The sequence below is a fragment of the Zeus faber genome, assembly GCF_960531495.2.
Source record: "Zeus faber genome assembly, chromosome: 6".
NCBI lineage: Eukaryota > Metazoa > Chordata > Actinopteri > Zeiformes > Zeidae > Zeus > Zeus faber.
This window is the reverse complement of record NC_137201.1, coordinates 6,742,892-6,764,357: the sequence shown is the minus strand read 5'-3', so window position 1 is coordinate 6,764,357 and position 21,466 is coordinate 6,742,892. Positions and strand designations below refer to the sequence as shown.

Here is a 21,466-nt window from a genome sequence, read left to right as displayed (position 1 = left end):
TTGTTGCCAGATTCAAACTGTGCATAAAAGGAGTTCAGTTCGTTGGCTAGGGAGGCGTCCACACTCGTGGCTTGGGAAGGGCTGCTCTTGTAGTTGGTAATAGTCTGCAGCCCCTGCCACAAGCGTCGGGTGCCCCGTTGCGCCATCTGTAACTCCACTGTGTCCCTGTAAGTCCGTTTGGCGTCCTTCACCACCCTCCGAATGTTGCACGCAACGACAGCGCTTTGTAATTGTCCATGTTTCTGGATACAAGACCGTCGTTGTAAGCGGCTGTGCGAGCATTCAGAGTGCCAAGGATTGATTTATCGAAACGGTTTCTGGTTCAGAAATGTCCGAACTTTCACCGTGGGAACGATGCTGTCCGCCAACGTAGCTATGAAGCTCACAGCTACTTCTGTAAACTCGATGAAGTCACTCGAACTTGATTGGAACATGTCCCCGTCGACGTCTGTCAGAGTGTCCTCAAGCCCGGCCTCTGATTTGTCCGACTACCGCTTTACATCCCTCGTCACTACCGGTTCACGGATGCAAGGCTTGTAAACAGGAACCAGCGAAATCGCGGAGTGATCTGATTTCTCGAAAGCAGGGAGCGAGACGTCTTGTATCCATTTCTGTACGGTGTGTAACAGTGGTCCAAAGTTCTATCTCCCCTGGTGGCATACGTGATGTGTTGATAATTGAGAAATTAGGCAAAACCTTTTTAAGGTTCGCCCTGTTAAAGGCGAACCTTATGTGATGATGACCGTGTTGAATTCCCGGGGGAGGTAGAATGGACGGCATGAGATTGTCAGCTGTTCCAGGTTCAGGGGAGAGTCTTGGTGTTGTTGGAGTTACACCAGTGGCTGTTTATCATGAGGCAAACACCTCCACCTTTGGATTCCCCTGACTCCTCGGACCTGTCGGTGCGGAACAATGACTCGGCTGGACGTATGGCGTGGTCCGACACCAGCAGGTTCAACCATGTCTCCGTCAGGCAGAGAACACAATAGTTTCTCGTATCCCGTTGGAATGTAATCCTCGCTCGAAGGTCATCCATCCTGTTCTCCAAGGACTGGACATTGGCAAGAAGAATGCTTCTTGCCAATGTCAAGAAGGATGGTAAGGTTGCGTCCTCATTCTGACCCGAATGCCACCTCGTTTACCACGGTGCTTCCTCCGTGGGCCCACCCGTGAAACAGCTGCTTCATTGTTGTTGTTGTTGTTGCTGTTGTTGTTGAGAATGTTGGCACATAAAATCTCCAGCAGCCACTCTGGAATCGCGGATAAAAAGTACTAAAGATGTTCTTTCAGGGAATTTTTTATACCCACGAGTGCATGGCGACCGTAGGAGATCAGTGCTGATGAGTTTTAGGCGGACATTGTAATAAAAAACTGAAAAGAAAATACTAAAATGTGCGTAGTCGACACGGAGCACCCACGCAGGCGACCACAATGGGCAGTGCCACGATCACAATTTTTCATCTATGTGATGGATATGACGGAGTCCCGGTGGAAGCCCTCCATAAAGGTCCTAGATCCTCACTGGAGCTTGTTTTATAAACAGTGTGGAATCGCCGTGCCCGCGCTTCAACCCGGCTAAACCCCGTGTCGCACGTCTTTGGAGAGAACCTTGTGTAGCGATTGCGCTACACTCTGTCTTGCAGTATGTCGTTGAATTTAAAGGTTTCCTTCACAATGTAATCGCACCTCGAGTCTGCATCTACATCTACAACTCTGCTCTTTGCATGACAGACTGGTAATGATTAGGTCACCCACAGACTTCCAAACAGGAAGTCTGCGGGTGGATTATCAGTAATCCAAGAGTTTATTTTATATCATATAACTGCCAAATATCACAATGTTGGTGTTTGTGTGTGTGTGTGTGTGTGTGTGTGTGTGTGTGTGTGTGTGTGTGTGTGTGTGTGTGTGTGTGTGTGTGTGTGTGTGTGTGTGTGTGTGTGTGTGTGTGTAAAAATACACCGCAGTCAGTGTCAGCTCAATGGGCAGCTTTAGATTCAGTGGAAGAGAACAGAGCGTGTTGAGGCATGACCTTGGCAATAGCCACAGAAATGGATTTCTGGGTGTGTGAGGGTGTCTGGCTATAATCAAAATAATATTCTTCTTCGCCTTTGTGAAAAACACTCCGCTCATGTTAGGATCTCCTAACAAGATGCTGTGGTGTGTTATATAGTACACAGCACAGCATATACAAATTAACTAGTATATTTGAAGAGAGCAAGGAGCTAATTAAATACTGGACAGATCTGTGGATGGCTCAGGTCAACAGGCAAAACTTTAAAAAGCAAAGTCTATTTGAGTAATGTTACTACAGGTCAACAATAAAGGTAAATTTCACACACACTGCAACGCTACCCTACAACACAACACACTGTAGTGCTGATAAGCCGTGTGCATGAGTAAAGGAGTAGGAGTAAAGGGACATGGGAAAGTATTTCTATTTATTTGAAAAAGCCCATCTCCTGGGCCTTTTACTGCCACTGACTTCAGTGTTTTCATTTTAGCGGCTTCTGTGTTTCTCTGGAGCTGAGTCATCCAACTAGTTGTAACAACTGGCTGAAAAACCGTGGACCAGATTTGGTTCGCAAGTACATGGGTATGCACTTCAGTCAGCCAAGAAAACTGATAACTTTACCTAATTCCAAGGGTAAGAACTTGTACAGTTAGACTCTTTTAGTACTTTCTTATTTTAGTTCCCAATCTGCCACAGAAGCTCTCCTCTTCTCATCAAGTGTTGGACTTGTGCTTTTACCTGTTTGTCAAGTCGAGACTTATTTTATACCTATCTCTGTTCTCCTGTGTCCTGGATGTCGTAGGACCTATAGGGAACCGCGTGACCTACAGTATATCGATACAGAATGCACAAGATAGCTATAAATACGTTACTGCTGGTGGTAATGGTACAGCCAGAATCTGTTCATTCAACATTCAGACTGATTGAATGATTTAAAAGACAGTCAAACACATCCATGCAAGCACGTTATAAATCACAAACAGGCTGAGTAATGTGAAGGGTTTAACTTTCTCACACACCTCGGCTCTGGCTTAGACTGGTTCGGGTAACAAAACACACTCATACTCACTTGGACACACCTGTCAAGGACGGCTATATAAGGACAGACTGCACTTTCCTAATATCTCCATCTGAAGCCAACAAGCTCCCTTAACAGCGGAGCACAGTACAAGACAGCGCAGCTTAGGCCAAGGAATTGGTAGTGTAGTGTTTGTGTGACTCAAGATTCAAGATTCAAGATTCAAGATTTTTATTTGTCACATACACAGACTCTGTAATGACGATGCGTCTCTTTTTTTCTAAGTGTATATGCCTATGTATTTTGATAGAAACAATGGGGAACACCACCACACGCAGAGGCATACACCGGAAAAATTTTGCATCAGATGGAGGAAATAACTTTCAAGTCGTCGGTGAGTTCTTTGTCCACATAAGGATTTAGAGATTCAAAGTTCAATTATTTCTTATTTGACTCTCAGATGTGAACATGATATATAGTCCACGAATTTCTCTCTTAATCACTATGTTTACTTTCTGTCTTTCTTTAAACAGAGGGACGAGGAAACCAAGTTAATATTGGTAAAAACCGTAAAATGGGAATCTGCTGTGTCGCTGGAGAAGTTGAAGGGAATACCGGAAGTACGTTTTTGCTCTTTTGTTTTTTATTTTATGAAATTGGTGTTATACAGGCCATGTTTCGATTTTTGGATACAATGTGTCTAGTTTAGCTATATTCCAGCACAATTGATTGATAATAAATGACTGGATATAGACATGAATTCCACCCTGGAGGTTAGATAACACAATACTGAGATGTGCAGAGTCAAAATTGGCAAAAAGTGTCAATCAACAACAAAAAATGCAATATAGAAACGCTAAATGAAGGGAAAAGCAATCAAAAGACAATATTCACATATAATTGTGATTTTTACAAAGGAAAGCTTGCTGAATAAAAACAGGCCGTAGTAATATTTCATATGTAAGTATTTTAAGAAGAACATTTTTTAATGATCATTTGGTTGTGCTACTATTACATTTTATGGAGGATTTTTCCATTGATGTCAGATCTGCTTTCACATCACGATTTAGGTGTGTCCAGCAATGCAACGTAGTTACTAATTTAAACTTCTAGAGTTCAGTGGACTCTTTACATTACGTGTAACAAGTGGGGTTCATTGTTTGGTGTATGATCCTCAATGAAAGATATTCTTGCCAACTATAATGGTTTTAATCTCATTGGAGCTGCTATCATTTATTGACCTTGATTAAAAACTTGCATTTTGATACTGACGTTACAGTCACTAAAACATTCCAACTATCTGGTGCCGAGCACAAACTATATATTTTTGTTTCATATAATGATTGTTTTGAGTGATTTATCTATTTAACATGTATTGTTTTCATAATTAACAAAAAGCCTATAGATCGCCGGCAATAATACTGCAACAAAGCGCTGCCGACCTCCTTCTGTTGAAATTGGGCGTTGTTCATTTCCGCTAGTGCATATCGGGGTATCCCATCTCCTTTGCGTAGATATGAAGAATACATTTATTAGCACGAAAAACAACACTCCAAGTATTACGGACAAGTACATCTCAACAGCTTACAGAAAAGTGTTGAACTTGAAGTATTTCTTTTAGAAATAAAAAATGAAAATGAAAATGAAAATAAAAAAAGAATTGACACTAAAAACCAAATGTAAAGTATTATGGAGATGGACATTTGCTGATCCAAATCTATGAATACACAAGGATTTCACTGGGTAGCAGACGCTCCATCAAAACATCCCTTTTTTTTTTCCGATGTTTGCCTGTGTTTGTATTTTAGCAGGAACAGACGGAGACACCATCATAGACAGTGGAATCAGCTTCAGCGGCGGCCGAGTCATTGGTCCCGGAAGCAACATTCAAATCACGAGTGAGTTCTTTGTCCACATCAAGACTTAAGAGAATCACATCTAACATCTAACGCTGAGACATTATGACTGGTGAGACAATTAGAAATGACACATGCTAATTTTGCTTAATAGCATTTCTCATCGCAATCACAATATCACACGTTTGCATACCTTCTTCTGTCTTCCGTCAATCTCCATCTGAAGCCATGCATCCAAGCCATGCAAACGCATTTGGAATGCACCCCCCCCAACTTCTTCTGTTTGTCTGCATTTAAGGACAAATAAAGAGACACAGAATCATAAATAGTGGAATTAGTATCAGCTGTATGACACATGCAAAGAGAACATGTATTAACAAAGAAAAACATTGAACACAATCGGTGCCAGGAAAGCATACATTGAGTGTTTACACAAATGGCCTTTTTACAAGCCAGAAAAAAAGAGATAACGACAAAAGCAGTTGTGAACCATTGGTTAGCGAGTCATTTACAGGACTATACCCCCTCAATCATATCCCCGGGTGTTTCTCTCAGGTCACAGGTACAGTCTTACTATGCCATAAAACAAACCAGAATGCTCTGTTGAGCCCCATGGGGGTTTTCCTTATCCCCACACCAGGTGGAGTAAAGATGGAATGTGATCTGGTAAACCCTTACACTACAGTAGGCATTGTTGGAAAAGAACACACTTCATATAAACTCTGAGAGACTCATTAAAACCCCAAGGCAATGTGTTTTAAAACCTACGTAACATGCAAAAGGCAATTGTCTGATATAAAACATGTTTAAAAAAACAACATTCAAGGAATTGATCATATGCATTTTTCTCCCACAACCCCCTGCAATAATGCCACAACTCAATGCTGCACACCTCTCCTTCAGCTGGGATTAGGGCTGGTTCATTGGGTGTCGGCTAGTGTGAGGAGCTATTTCACTAGTGCATATCGTGGTATGCCCCCTCCATTTGCGTAAATACACACAATAAAAAGAAGGGACACGAAAAACCATTTTTGTATTTTTGCAGGAACGGGCGGAGACACCGTCAAAGACAGTGGAATCAGCTTCAACGGTGGCCAAGTCATTGGTCCAGGAAGCAACATTCAAATCACAGGTGAGTTCTTTGTCCACATCACAAGGCTTGAGAGAATCACATCTAACATGTTTAATAGGGCTGCATGATGTATTGTATTTTGTATTGTTAAATGGATATAAATACGTGAATAGATAAAATATCACCGGTGAGTTATTATGACTGGTGAGACATTTAGAAATGACACATGCAAATTTTGCTTAATCGCATTTCATATCGGCATCACAATATCACATGTTGCGTACCTTGTTCTGTCTTCCGTCAATCTCCATCTGAAGCCATGCATCCAAGCCATGCAAACGCATTTGGAATCCACAACGTCTTCTGTTTGTCTGCATTTGAGGACAAATAAGTAGTAGTATCAGCTGTAGCTCCATTGGTTCAGGAAACAGGATTCAAATCAACGGTGAGAACTTGGTCCACATCAAGGATTTAGAGATTCATAATTCAACCATTTCTTATTCAACTATCATATTGAACATGACTCACATGTTTCTTCCGTATAGCTGTGTGGAAGTCTCTGCCGTACGGGTTTAGGAAGTGAGAGTCTGAGAGGGAGTGAGAGTCTTTCTGGCACTGGGTCGCCAACATAGTGTGAGTTTTTTTTATTTAGGCAACAACAGAACGACTCGCTGGCAAAAAGGATAAATAATAATCACTAATAACAATCAGTCTGGGCCCAGGAGGACGGATGCTTTGCTCTGGCTCCTGCTCGGCTGACGAGCCCTGTGCGCTGATCCCTCTCTGCAAGACAGACAAACATGAAGAAAACTCCCTGTGGCTGCGGGAAGGAAGCCACGCTGCTGTCTGCAGAGTCAGAATTGGCAAAAAGTTTCAATCAACAACAAAAAAATGCAATATAGAAACGCAAAATAAAAGAGAGAAGCAATCAAAAGACAATATTCACATACAATTGTAATTTTACAAAGGAAAGCTTGCTGAATAAAAACAGGCCGTAGTAATATTTCATATGTAAGTATTTTAAGAAGGACATTTTTTTAGTGCTCATTTGGTTGTGCTACTATAACTTTTTATAGAGGATTTTTTTCTTCATGTCGGATCTGCTTTGACATCATGATTTAGGTGTGTCCAGCAATGCAACGTAGTTACTAATTTAAACTTCTAGAGTTCAGTGGACTCTTTACATTACGTGTAACAAGTGGGGTTCATTGTTTGGTGTATGATCCTCAATGAAAGATATTCTGAAGGCCAGCTTTAACGGTTTTAATCTCATTGGAGTTGCTATCATTAAATTGACCTTGATTAAGAACTTGCATTTTGATACTGACGTTACAGTCACTAAAACATTCCAACTGTCTGGTGCCGAGCACAAACTATATATTTTTGTTTCATATAATGATTGTTTGGAGTGATTTATCTATTTAACATGTATTGTTTTCATAGTTAACAAAAAGCCTAGGAATCGCCTGCAATAATACTGCAACAAAACGCTACCGACCTCCTTACCTTTAAATTGGGCGTTGTTCACTTCCGCTAGTGCACATCGGGGTATCCCATCTCCCTTGCGTAAATATTGAGGAAAAAATGGATTAGCACAAAAAACAACACTCCAAGTATTATGGACAAGTACATATCGACAGCTTACAGAAAAGTGTTGAACTTGAAGTATTTCTTATAGAATGAACAAAGCTCCTATACTTTAGACCCTGTTGGAAAATGTATCCTGCATGGTCAGTGAAGTTAATGGGGATGGTAGCTCAGGAGGTAGAGCTGGTCGTCTTGTAATCTAAATGTTGCTGGTTGGATCCCAGGCTCCTCCTGCTAGCATGCTGTGGTGTCCTTGAGCAAGACACTTAACCCCTAATCGCTCCTGATGGCTGTGTCCGTCGGTGTTTGAATAATTGTAAGTTGCTTTGGATAAAAGCGTCTGCCAAATGCAATGTAATGTTAATCTGCCTGCTACAGGAAAACAAACTGAGAATATTAAAGATATTTATTCTGCAGAATAAAGGAAAAGATTAACAGCGGCTTCAAAGGAGTCGTCTTGATCGGTCTGCCCTTGCTTCTGTTGAAGAGGGCTTTATACCGATGAAAGGTTGTGTCCCATTCTGAGACTAGCCATGTGATTCGCTGATGCCTTCAGTAACAGCTGAGAACAAGTTTTAACAAAGAAAAACATTTAACACTATCGGTGCCAGGAAAGCATACATTGAGTGGCCTTTTAACGAGCTAGAAAAAAACAAGATAATGACTAAAACAGTCATTTACAGGACTGTATTGTTCTTATTTTTGCACGCAGTGCACTGTTGCTCTTACAATATGAACGACAAGCACTCCTGGACGTCTGTTCGACACTTAATATGGACTTTTTCGCAACTTACCGGAGTAAGGCAAACGTGCTGGAATTCTATGCAGATCTCGGACGAGGTACTGCAATCCGCTGCTACTGAGCATTTTACTGGCAAATGTTCAATCCCTGGACAATAAAATGGACGAACTACACTCACGGATTAACTTCCAGCGGGACATCGCAAACTGCTGTGTGTTGGCGTTCACAGAAACCTGGCCAGACACTACGGTGCCTGACTCTGCCGTTACTCCGGCTGGATTTTTCATCTACCGGCATGACAGAACCACAGAGTCAGGTAAACGCAGAGGCGGTGGGGTCTGCATTATGGTTAACTCTCGCTGGGGTTTGGATTTATCAGTACTTTCAAAACACTGCTCTCCGGACCTGGAGCTCTTAACTATAAAAGTCTGTCACTTCTACCTCCCGTGGGAATTCAGCTCCGCTATTATCACGGCAGTCTACATACCCCCGCAGGCGGATAACATGTGCGCGTTAGAGGACCTTTACGGGTGGACTGGAGAATGCTCACCCTGAGGCAGCTTCTATTGTTTGTGGCAACTTCAATAGGGCTAATATGAAGAAAGTTTTGCCTAAATATCACCAGCATATCAACTTTCCTAACAGGGGTGATCAGACTGTCGACCATTGTTATTCACAACTACGGGACAGCTATAAACCCCTCCCCCGCCCTGCCTTTGGTAAGGCGGATCACACCCCCATTCTTCTCCTACCAAGCTACAGACAACGATTAAAGCAAGGAAAGCCGGTTTGTCGGACAGTCCAGCGCTGTAGTGGAGAATCCACTACCACTCTCCAGGACTGTTTTCGAAACCACGGACTGGCAGATGGTCTGTGTTGCAGCTGTTAGGGACATTGATGCATACATTGACTCTGTCTCAGCCTTCATCTCCAAGTGCATTGATGATGTCGTCCCAAGAGTCAAGGTCAGGACTTTCCCCAACCAGAAGCCCTGGGTAAATGGTGATGTCCATGCTAAGCTCAGAGCACGGTCCTCCGCCTATAGCTCTGGGGACCTGGAGGCCTTGAGGAAGTCCAGATACGACCTTTGGAAAGCCATCAGAGACGCCAAAAGAGCCTACAGAGACAAGCTGGAGTTGGACTACCACAGTTTCCAACCCCAGATGCATGTGGTTTGGACTGCGCACCATCACAGACTACAAAGGGAGAAACAGGAGTGATGCCCAACCAGCCACTTCTCTTCCCGACAAGCTCAACACCTTCTATGCACGTTTTGAGGCGAGTATCGACGACCAGCTGGCGGAGGTATTCACCTCCATATTCAACCTGTCCCTGATCCCGTCTACAGTCCCCACCTGCTTCAAACAGACAACCATTGTCCCACTACAAAAGAAACAACCCATCACCTGCCTAAAAGACTATCGCCCCGTAGCACTGAGCTCTACCATCATGAAGTGCTTCGAGCGGCTAGTCAGAACTCACATCTGCTCCTCCCTTCCTGACACCCTGGACCCCTTTCAATTTGCATATCGTCCGAACAGATCTATGGACGACGCCATCGCCCTGGCAGTGCACACCACCCTCTCCCACCTGGACAAGAGCAACACATACGTGAGGATGCTGTTTGTAGATCACAGCTCAGTATTCAATACAATTATGCCCGCTAAGCTTGTTCCCAAGCTCAGGATCCTCGGTCTTAACACTTCCCTCTGTAACTGAATCCTGGACTTCCTAACGAGCAGACCCCAGGTGGTGAGAATGGGAAACCTCTCCTCCTCTGCACTGACCTTGAGCACCGGAGCCCCGCAGGGCTGCGTACTCAGTCCCCTCCTGAACTGTTCACACATGACTGTGTGGCCATGCGCAGCACCAACACCATCCTTACGTTTGCGGACGACACCACCATCCTGGGTCTCATCTCCAACAACGATGAGTCCCCCTACAGAGAGGAGGTCAGCGTCTTGGCAACATGGTGCCAGGATAACAACCTCTCTCTCAACATCTGCAAGACTAAAGAGATTATCGTGGACTACAGGAAACGACAGTGGGGGGGCACGCCCCCATCCAGATCGACGGTGCTGAAGTGGAGAGAGTCTCCTGCTTCAAGTTCCTCAGTGTGTTCATCAATGATGACCTCTCCAGGTCCAGGCAATTGGACACGGCATTAAAAACAGCACTATTCTTCCTGAGGATACTCAAGAAGTTTGACATGTCTGTCAGGACTCCCACCAGCTTCTACCGATGCACCATTGAGAGCATTCTCACTGGCTGCATCACCGCCTGGTACAGCAGCTGCTCCGCTGCTGATCGCAGGCTGCTTCAGAGGGTGATGAAGACAGCGGAGCGCATCATTGGTTGCCAGCTCCCCTCTGTGCAAGGCATCTACCGCCCACGATGCCTTAGGAATCACTGAAAATCATAAAGGACTACAGCCACCCAGGCTCCGGAATGTTCACGCTGCTGCCGTCTGGTAAACATTACCCGAGCATCTGGGCGTGGACTACCAGACTCACAAACAGTTTTTACCCTCAGGCCAACAGGCTTCTCAACCTGCAACATCTGTAGTCACCTATGTAAATTAAATGTACATCACGACAACTACATGAACATATCCACCGGCACTCCTTCACTTTATATTTATATCCATATCTTGTGTAATGACTGACCTATTTCTGTTGGAACTGCTACAATGTTCCAATTTTTAGTTTCCGTTTTAGGAATAATTTCTTATTTAATTGTATGTACATACACTGCGACCTCTGGCCTGTATTTGTAACATCGACTCTTACTTTTTTTTATATTCGACTCTTGTTTTATTTAAAAAAATGTATTTCCTCCTTATATTCCACTACATAGTTGTTGCCTGTCATGCCCTAAGAACTTCATTATACCGAACGACCTTGTGTTGTACTGTACACTTGACAAATAAAACATTTTGAACTTTGAACTTATATTACAGTAGGCATTGTTGGAAAAGAACAGTCTCTTCATATGAACTTTGAGAGACTCATGAAAACCCCAAGGCAATGTGTTTTAAAAGCTACATAACATACAAAAGGCTATCGTCCGATATAAAACATGTAAAAAACATCATTCAAGGAATTGATCATATGCATTTTTCTCTCACAACCCCCTGCAATAATGCCACAACTCAATGCTGCACAACTCTCCTTCAGCTGGGATTGGGGCTGGTTCATTGGGTGTCGGCTAGTGTGAAGAGCTATTTTGCTAGTGCGTATCGAGGTACGCTCCCCCCCCCCATTTGCATAAATACAGACAAAAATAGAATTGACACTAAAAACCAAACTGTAAGTATTGTGGAGATGGACATTTGCTGATCCAAATCTATGAATACACAAGGATTTCACTGAGTAGCAGACTCTGCATCAAAATATCCCTTTTTTTCCCGATGTATGCCTGTGTCTGTATTTTTGCAGGAACAGGCGGAGACACCGTCAAAGACAGTGGAATCAGCTTCAGTGGCAGCCGAGTCATTGGTCCAGGAAGCAACATTCAAATCACGGGTGAGTTCTTTGTCCACATCAAGACTTGAGAGAATCACATCTAACATAGGGCTGCATGATGTATTGTATTTTGTATTATTAAATGTTTATAAATATGTGAATAGATAAAATATCACCGGTGAGACATTATGACTGGTGAGACATTTAGAAATGACACATGCAAATTTTTCTTAATCGCATTTCATATCGGCATCACAATATCACACGTTTGCGTAACTTCTTCTGTCTTCCGTCAATCTCCATCTGAAGCCATGCATCCAAGCCATGCAAATGCATTTGGAATGCACCCCGCCCCCCCACAACTTCTTCTGTTTGTCTGCATTTGAGGATGAATAAGGAGACACAGAATCATAAATAGTGGAATTAGTATCAGCTGTAGCTCCATTGGTTCAGGAAACAGCATTCAAATCAACGGTGAGAACTTGGTCCACATCAATGATTTAGAGATTCATAATTCAACCATTTCTTATTCAACTATCATATTGAACATGACTCACATGTTTCTTCCGTATAGCTGTGTGGAAGTCTCTGCCGTACGGGTTTAGGAAGTGAGAGTCTGAGAGGGAGTGAGAGTCTTTCTGGCACTGGGTCGCCAACATAGCGTGAGTTTTTTTTATTTAGGCAACAACAGAACGACTCGCTGGCAAAAAGGATAAATAATAATCACTAATAACAATCAGTCTGGGCCCAGGAGGAAGGATGTTTTGCTCTGGCTCCTGCTCGGCTGACGAGCCCTGTGTGCTGATCCCTCTCTGCAAGACAGACAAACATGAAGAAAACTCCCTGTGGCTGCGGGAAGGAAGCCACGCTGCTGTCTGCAGCCGCAGCTTAAACACACCCCTTGGTCCGACACAAGCTGCATTTCCTTTCTGCCTGTATTTTAACAGGAGGACGAGGAAAACAAATAGGACTTGGGACAAACATTAACATAGGCAACAGAGGAACGGGTGAATGCTGTGCCGGGGAAGAAGTTGCCGTGACTACATGTAAGTACATTTTATGAAACCTGCTTGTTAGACTGGACAGTCTTCACATCAGGAAAATCCAAAAGTATTGACGCAGCGACTTTATCACTTGTAACAGAAGCGCACACAATGCTACATACAGCCAAATTTAAATGATGACCAGGCTGCAGCATTATAAGAGAGAACAATATATGCTTTAGTGCGCAGGAAGGGGCCTTAAGCCTCAAAGGTGCAAAACATACGTAATACTCAAAGTTCACAAACACACACACATATACACACATACATATACCGTATTTCATCAAATATAAACTGGGCCTCTAATGAATGCTGGGCGAGGTCTACACGAACAAATAAAAGCCTGCAAGCAAATAAAAACAGCGTGTTTTTATTGTAGATGTATCTAATTCACTCAATGTCCTACTGCTGCCTAGCAGATAGCAGGTCGCATCTTGGGGCAAATACCCCGCTCTGAGCGCTCTGACTCTCCAGCGTTCCAACCATAAAGTGATGTGTTCAAGGCGAACTCTGAAAACTGTAATTCCCTCTGGTGGCTATCACCTCAACTACGACTTTTAGGGGAGCCAGGAGCTCTTTCTTGTTTCACCGTGTACGTGTTTGCATGTCACCCAGACGGAAGTTTGATTAAAAATTCATACTAAATGTGATCAAATATACTTATTAAACAGAGGGAATTAGATATAAAAGCCTGCATCTAATATAAACCTGCTTCAGATAAAGGCCTGGTACCCTCTGCAGTTGAGGTAAATCACGTCTCCGGTCACTATTTGAGGAAATACGTTATATACACATATGTACACATACATAAACACACACACACACACACACACACACACACACACACACACACACACACACACACACACACACACACACACACACACACACACACACACACACACACACACACACACACACACACACATATATATATATACATACAAATACACATACAGTATACACTCACTCATCACTTTATTAGGAACACCTTTACACCTTCATCCATTCATGCAGATACAGGTCAGCAGCTTCAGTTAATGTTCACCAGAACCATCAACCGGATGGGGAAAAATTTGATTGTTTTCATAATTAACAAAAAGCCTATAGACCGCCTGCATAATACTGCAATGAAACGCTGCCGACCTCCTTCCGTTGATATTGGGCGTGGTTCAATTCAGCTAGTGCACATCGAGGTATCCCTTCTTCCTCGTGTAAATATTGAGGAAAATATGCATTAGCACACAAAACAGCATTCCAAGTATTATGGACAAGTACATCTCAACAGCTTACAGAAAAGTCTTGAACTTGAAGTATTATTTTCATAGTAAACAAAACTCCTATTTTAGCAGGAACAGGTGGAGACACCATCACAGGCAGTGGAATCAACTTCAGCGGCAGTCGAGTCATTGGTTCAGGAAGCAACATTCAAATCACGAGTGAGTTCACAGGCTTTAGAGTCACATCTGACATGTTCAGTAGGGCTGCATGATGTATCGTATTTTGTATTTGTATATTAAATGGATATGAATATGTAAATAGATGAAATATGACAACTGGTGAGACATTTTGAAATGGCACATGCAAATTTTGCGTCATTGCATTTCACATCGGCATCACAATATCACACGTTGCGTTGCTTGTCATCAATCTCCATCTAAAGCCAGTATCCAAGTCATGCAAAGGCATTTGGAATGCAACCCCCCCCCAACTTCTTCTGTGTGTCTGTGTCAATTATCAGATGGGAACATGACTTATGTGTTTTTCCTTATACTGTAGCTGCATTTCCTTTTCTGCCTGTATTTTAACAGGTGGAAAAGGAAACCAAGTAAATGTTGGGACCAACATTAACACGGGCAACAGAGGAACGGGTGATTGCTGTGCCCGGGAAGAAGTTGTCGTGAATACAGGAAGTAAGGACATTATATGAAACCTGTTTAATACTTGTCAGACTTGCCGGTCTTCAGTAACGTCAGGAAAATCAGAGGTAGTGACACAGCGACCTAGCAGATCGTATCTTGGGGCAAATACCTGAGCTCTGAGCACTACGGCTCTCCAAGCAGGAAGTGGTTAATTCAAGGTGAACTCGGAGAACTGTAATTCTCCCGTCAGCTACCACCTCAAGTATGATATTTAGGGTCGTTACAAGCGTTCTCTTTTTTCACCATATATGGCACCCAGACAGAAGTTTGGCTTAAAATTCTTACTCAAATATACTTATTAAACAGAGGGAATTAGATATAAAAGCCTGCCTCTAATATAAGCCTGCTCCCAATAAAGGCTTAGTACCCTCTGCAGTTGATGTAAATCAAGGCCCCGGTCACTATTTGAGGAAATAAGATATACATAGGTTCTAAAACACAGAAAACAATGACACACAATGCTGCTGGTACTATATGTGGCAGTTTCGCCACCACACGCCACCCAAGTGGCGTTTTAGGGTCCTCCGGCACAGAAACTTAGAAGACGGGGGGTTGTAAACACCAGTTTATTATAGAGAGTGGGCTAGCTGGAATTAGCCCAGGAGCAGATAAAACATGTCATGACACAGGCCTCTATCCTGAGTGTGTGTGGGGATGGGGCTGCTCACCACACCATCCCCACCCCACCTACCCCCAACACCAAACTGAGGCCAGGGAGACCACCAGAAAAATAATACATCACATATACAATGCCCATAAACAGCATGAATCAAATGAATATACAGGTACTCCTCACTTAACATCCTACCTGTTAAACGACATTCTGTATTGTGCGCCGCGTACAACACCGCGGCGTATCAGCGTCAAGCATCTCATCGCACATCACCTTTCTCAGCCTCAGTCTCGTTCCCGCAGTCTGTCAGTATTTACTACACTAGCGTTCGCAATGGCCACGCCCCCTTACCGTGAAATAAGGCGGCGTGGGTCCTCGCTCATCGACCAATTGGCTTAACAATCTGGTCCTGGGAACGGAACTCGGACGTAAAGTGAGGAGTTCCTGTTTATCTATATAAATAAACTACTTGTTTGAAGTTGTTCTGTTCAACCAAACAAAGGCCAGCCTGTGCAAGCTAGATATGGAAACATACCGCATTTGCAAATTGACATGCGTCTGTGTGGTTGCCATATTGATGCGGTCAAGATCCACTAGTAAACAAATACAATGTGTATTGAGTGCTGTAGACTTCTCTACATAATTGACAGCAACCCGCTTAATTCCCAACCAAATCTCATCAAATTTGGCTTGTTATAAATGTGGGAAATTTGACATGAAATTAAATTTAATTCAGTTACTGGGGGTGGATCTAATCAGCTCTATACATAAACATGAACCTTCTGAATAGCCACAACTTCCTCTGGGCAATGAAGGCTCCGATCTATGAATAGGCAACATCAAGTGTAAATTATTTATCCAAAAATTTTGATTTCTATATCTATTATATTGTTGTAAAACCACCCGGTTGCTTGTTATTGTATTAATAATAAAATCAATTAATTAGTAAAATAAACTAGACTATTTTTGTTCCCCAGACTCAGTTACAAGAAGAACATCCAGTCAGTTGATCCGTTCACGCCCAGACACATATGATAAGACCACTTCGGCAGGCTGGACAGTTGCCATTACACAAACAATGTCACAAATATTGTTAATCTCAAATATTTTATTTTCATCTTGATCAGTTCCCTTTAGACACTGAGACATACAGTACAATTCTATGATATAATATCATAATACAATACCACAAAACTATAATATATTATAATAATACTATAATAAGACTATCAACTGCCCAGTGCCAAATACAGACTAGGTTTTTTGTTTCATATAATGACAATTTTAAGTGGAAAAAGATATGTTTTTATTTAAATAAATACTTAATGTATTTTTTTCATAATGAACAAAAATCCTATATCCCCCAGCAATAATGCCATAACTCGATGCTGCACACCTCCTTCAGCTGAGATTGGGGAGATTTACGCCCCCCTTGTATAAACACACACAAAAAAAGAATTGACACTAAAAACCAAATTTTAAGTTCTATGGACATGGACATTTCAACAGTTTACAGGAAAGCCTTGAATTCATGCTGCATGCTCTTAATGGTGGATAAATTAATTTGGTCCAATTATATGAATACACAAGGCGTTCCCTGGATAGCAGACTGTTAATCAAAACTTCTCCCCGTTCCTATGTTTGCCCGTGTATGTATTTTAGCAGGAACAGGCGGAGACACCATCATAGGCAGTGGAATCAGCTTCAGCGACAGCCGAGTTGGTCCAGGAAGCAACATTCAAATCACGAGTGGGTTCTTTGTCCACATTTACATCAGACACGTTCGGTAGGGCTGTTATATAGATCAAATATCCCAACTGGTGAGACATTTTGAAATGGCACATGCAAATTTTGCCTCATCGCATTTCACGCATACTCTTAATGGTGGTCAAATTTATTTGGTACAATTCTATAAATACGCAAGGATTTCACTGGATAGCAGACCGTCCATAAAAACATCAATTTTTTGCCAGTTTGCCTATGTCTGTATTTTAGCAGGAACAGGCAGAGACACCATCATAGGCAGTGGAATCAGCTTCAACGGTAGAGTCATTAGTTCAGGAAGCAACATTCGAATCACAGGTGAGTCTTCAGTGACACTTTGTCCACATCAAGGCTTAGGGAGAGAGATTCACATCTGACATGTTCAGTAGGGCTGCATGATGTATCGTATTTTGTAGTGGATGGACGACTAGTGGGTCATTTTGAAAAGGCACATGTACTTTATTCTTCATCACATTTCTATATAAGCAGAGACTGCTGTCTCCCATTAAATCTCCATCTGAAGCCAACAAGCTCAGTTCACAGCAGAGGGCAACAACCTAAAAATAAGTGTTGGTACATTGTGTTTATAGTCTGTATTTGAGGGAACATGACTTACGTGTTTCTTCCTTATGCTGTCGCTGCATTTCCTTTCTGCCTGTATTTGAACAGGAGGAAGAGGAAACCAAGTGAGAGTTGGGACCAACATTAACACGAGCAACAGAGGAACGGGTGAATGCTGTGCCGGGGAAGAAGCTGACGTGACAACAGGTGTACTGCATAGGGGATGAAAGCTGGTTAACAGTTCAACTTCTAAACCATCCGTCAATCTATCTAAATTATTATAAATATAAATTGTGCCAGTATTAATCAAAGACATAATTTGCACTCAAATGACACTGGACACTCATTGTCATGTCATGCTAAATGGACAAGGAGATTTCAGCGGAAGGCTGTCCATCAAAACATCTCTTCATTCCTAGGCTTGCTCTGTGTTTTAGAAGGAACAACGGGAGACACCATCATCGACAGTGGAATTATCATCAACGGCAGATCCATTAGTCCCGGAAGCAACATTCAAATCAGCTGTGAGTTCTTTATCCACATCAAGGCCTTAGAAATTCAAAATGGACACTATTTATGATTCAATTCTAAGATGTTGACATAATGACATCATCAACATGTGTTTCTCATCTCTCGTTGTAAATATTACTGTGTTCATACTGTATTTCATTTCTGCCTGTATTGTTAAAGGGGGAGACAACCCAACAGATACTGAGCACAACGCTGACACAACCAGAACCAAATTTATGGAGGGACTCGTTGGTATAACAAGAAAGTAAGTGCATTTTTTGAAATGTGCGTTATACTCTCCAGAGTGTACACAGTCTTGTGTTTGGCATGTTTGTGTACATAAGTGTCTATAAGTTTAACTGTTAATTACTCATGACTAACTTTATTGTGTCCTCCAATTATCACAATCACTGACTATTTTTATATTTGTCCTTTGTCTCTGCCTCTCTTTTCCTCTAATGTGGAAAATATAAGTCTTTAGTTGTTTTCCAGCACAGGTGATTAGAATAAGATACTGGTACATAGAGACAAAATTTCCAATTTGGAGTAACGGTAACACGGTACGTATCAATTGGAGGACTGGCCGTACTGGGCAGCTCTCAGTGGAACAGTAGAAGTCAGCAGCAGAAAACTGGTGGAATTGGGCGTCCCCTTGTGGAGAAAACAACAGTAGAAAACAGATGTCTTAATGACCTTTGTCTAAAGACTGACTGGTAAAATTTTAATCCACACGCAATTCCACGAAACAGATTGTATGAGTCGGTTGTGCATGCTCTTGAATCGGTTCACGTCTTATTTACAAGACAGGAGCTGTTTGTCTCCATCGGCAATAACCCAGCCAATTAACGTCACGTGGAGTTTCCCAAGGCTCAATCCTTGGGCCTCTTTTATTCAACCATTACATGGTCCAGTTTACTGAATTACGCAAAACAACAAAATTGTCTTCCATAGTTAAGTTGCCAAGCTCACATCTACAATTGCATTCTAAACTGATGACCCAAGACTGACTGACAGGTATAACATTTATTTTATCAAATAACTATCTCTTTATCAAATAATAATTGTCTTATGTAAAGCACTTTGAATTGCCCTTGAGATGCCCTTGCAGATCCCATGTGTCCAACAGTAGAGGAGTGGTTGTACTGGGTTGTACTGTGTTCAACATGTACAACACATTTATCTAATTTACATTGACCTGCTTATGTTTGTATGAGTGCTATAGTTAAACAGTTAATAACTCATGAAAACCTTATATATGAGTGTTCTCCAAATAAATGCATATTTCTCATTTCATCTCTATCTCTGTCTCTTTGTACCTTACTGTTTTACAGACCGAGGGAAGTGTGATCATGGACACCAGTGCTAGGAAGGACTTTCTGGCATTTGGGAATAAACGCCATCAAAGCAATAAATAAATGTTAATTCAAGATGAGAAGCCAGGATAATCATTGTCATGTCAGCTAAATGAATCAGCCTGGTCAATTCAAGTGCTCCAACTCACATGAGCGTTTTGAAAGCCAAGCACAAGCAAAATATTATTGCAATATTAATTACAATGAATGTTGATCAGTCAGATTTAATTGATTCTTATTCATTTTTAGTGCTTACAATGCTTCTATTTTTTAAATACCTTTGCTATTAACAATAAATTCAAGTTGCAACATTGTACAATAGCCCAAGATCAGTTGCATAGCTATATACTTTCTAAGAAAACCTAATCATTTGGTATTTGCTGTGATTTACCTGGAGGACGGTTTCAGAATTGAACGGGGATGATATTGTAGCGTGTTGGGGAGTAGAGGTGGGGCGGAGATTTACCCATGCTTTGGTTATTGTGCGTTTTGGGGTTGTCGGGGAAAGGGATTGTTTTATGTGGTCTTAGTTACAGTAATGTTAATAGTTGTTAGTGTTAGTTAGCCATGAGACATGTGTTATGATAGATTGTTGTTACTTTTATGTGTTAAGATTGTCGCACCAGGAGTGAGAGTATGTGTGCCGTTACTGACCTGCCTGCCGTGATCACAGTGCATGGTTAAATGCTGAGCACTCTGAGTTATAAAGATCATGTCTGGGTGTGAAGTTGACTCTCCTGCTGCTTGCAGAAGCCCTAGCTCACTGCGCTGTAGTTAATGAGATTGGACAAGTGGAAGGAGTGTTATACAGAGTCATGAACTTAACAGTAAAGCTTCCTAATACAGCCCACATATACCTAAGTAGGTTAGGGTCAGGGATATTTCATAATCAAGTGGAGATACCGCACATGAATTTGGAAATTAATCTGCCGTGTCAATCTGAAGCTGAGCGTCCCCTGATAAAAAAACTGTCTCATCCTTATTGACTAGAGTACAGCCCGCATTTACCAATCAAAGTGAGCGCCTAAGCCAGGTATGGGCAAACTATGGCCCCGGGCAGGGTCCGCCCCGCGAGACGATTTAATCCGGCCGGCGGAGCCTCCATCACCAGAAACACGCAGAGTGGAGAGGGGATGGAAGGGTATCGATGGCTCTGCGGATCCTGTCTGAGAAGTCCCACCCACCTCCCCACCCCCCCCCCCCTTACAGAAGTGCAGGATTTATTATTTACAGGAACATGAAAATAGTATTCACACAAAAAAATCCAGTTTTTACCAAATTAAGTCCCATAGCTAAGGAAAGCAACAGAACAAAATAAAAACGCACTCTTTTTTTATTAGTTTTGTTTGAAATGGGGACGCCCAACGGAGTGGACATCTCCTCTCCATTATGCAATCCACTGTCCCGATTAAAGGTAGAACAGGACAGTCCCTTCGTTGTGTTTGAAATTTTTGTTTCATACAAGTAGGAAACTAACGAAAATAAAAACATCTAAGATAAAAACACAGGGAAACCGGCGCGTTGTGCCCGGCACACCGCTGTCTGGAGGAGAAAGAAACTCTAATTCCCTTAGTTATGGGTCATGTTTTTCTTTTTCCATACAACTAAGAAAATAAGAAAAATTAAATAAATCTACATCCCTGTTCAACCTGAACCATGCGTGGCGTCTCAATGTGCCGTTCAGAGGTTCAACTGATTATCACATTGTATTATACTACTACATGCCCATTCAAAATGTAAGACTTTCTAAGACATTTTAATGTCGCAGTTTAATAAAATGTCAATGATTCAGTCCTGTATCCTGCATGCCATATAGGCATATTAGAACTTCAGGAGGATCAGGTGACTCCAGGTTTCTCCAGTCAATGATTAAGATGTGTTTATGTGGACTGCTAGGCGCTCCACTCGCCGCGCAGGGGTGTTCTCCTCATGCGTGTGTGTGTGTGTGTGT

General features: G+C 42.2%; 1 protein-coding gene across 4 annotated transcripts; it reads left to right on the top strand.

Moving 5' to 3' along the window:
- The first annotated feature begins 3,151 nt into the window (after positions 1-3,151).
- Positions 3,152-21,169, top strand: LOC307231723 (uncharacterized protein). 4 transcript variants are annotated; one of them, XM_080002511.1, is made up of 14 exons: positions 3,152-3,423; positions 3,563-3,649; positions 4,841-4,927; positions 5,931-6,017; positions 11,724-11,810; positions 12,698-12,796; positions 14,143-14,232; positions 14,605-14,706; positions 16,991-17,077; positions 17,324-17,410; positions 17,762-17,860; positions 18,091-18,177; positions 18,344-18,428; positions 19,495-21,169. In XM_080002511.1, the coding sequence occupies exons 1-14, from the start codon at positions 3,288-3,290 to the stop codon at positions 19,508-19,510; spliced, it is 1,236 nt and encodes a 411-aa protein (XP_079858637.1). In that variant the 5' UTR covers positions 3,152-3,287; the 3' UTR covers positions 19,511-21,169. The 4 variants fall into 4 exon arrangements, with proteins under 4 accessions (XP_079858637.1, XP_079858639.1, XP_079858638.1 ...); XM_080002513.1 differs by having other exon boundaries at positions 4,838-4,927; positions 11,730-11,810; XM_080002512.1 differs by having other exon boundaries at positions 4,838-4,927; positions 17,327-17,410.
- The last annotated feature ends 297 nt before the right edge of the window (positions 21,170-21,466 follow it).

What these genes read in the sequence shown, in the direction of transcription:
- LOC307231723 (XM_080002510.1), top strand. Translation starts at nt 3,288, where the DNA reads ATGACGATGCGTCTCTTTTTTTCTAAGTGTATATGCCTATGTATTTTG. An exon ending in AAGCAACATTCAAATCACGG is followed by an intron (nt 11,811 to 12,697) that starts GTGAGTTCTTTG and finishes GTATTTTAACAG; the next exon opens with GAGGACGAGGAAAACAAATA. An exon ending in AAGCAACATTCGAATCACAG is followed by an intron (nt 17,411 to 17,761) that starts GTGAGTCTTCAG and finishes GTATTTGAACAG; the next exon opens with GAGGAAGAGGAAACCAAGTG.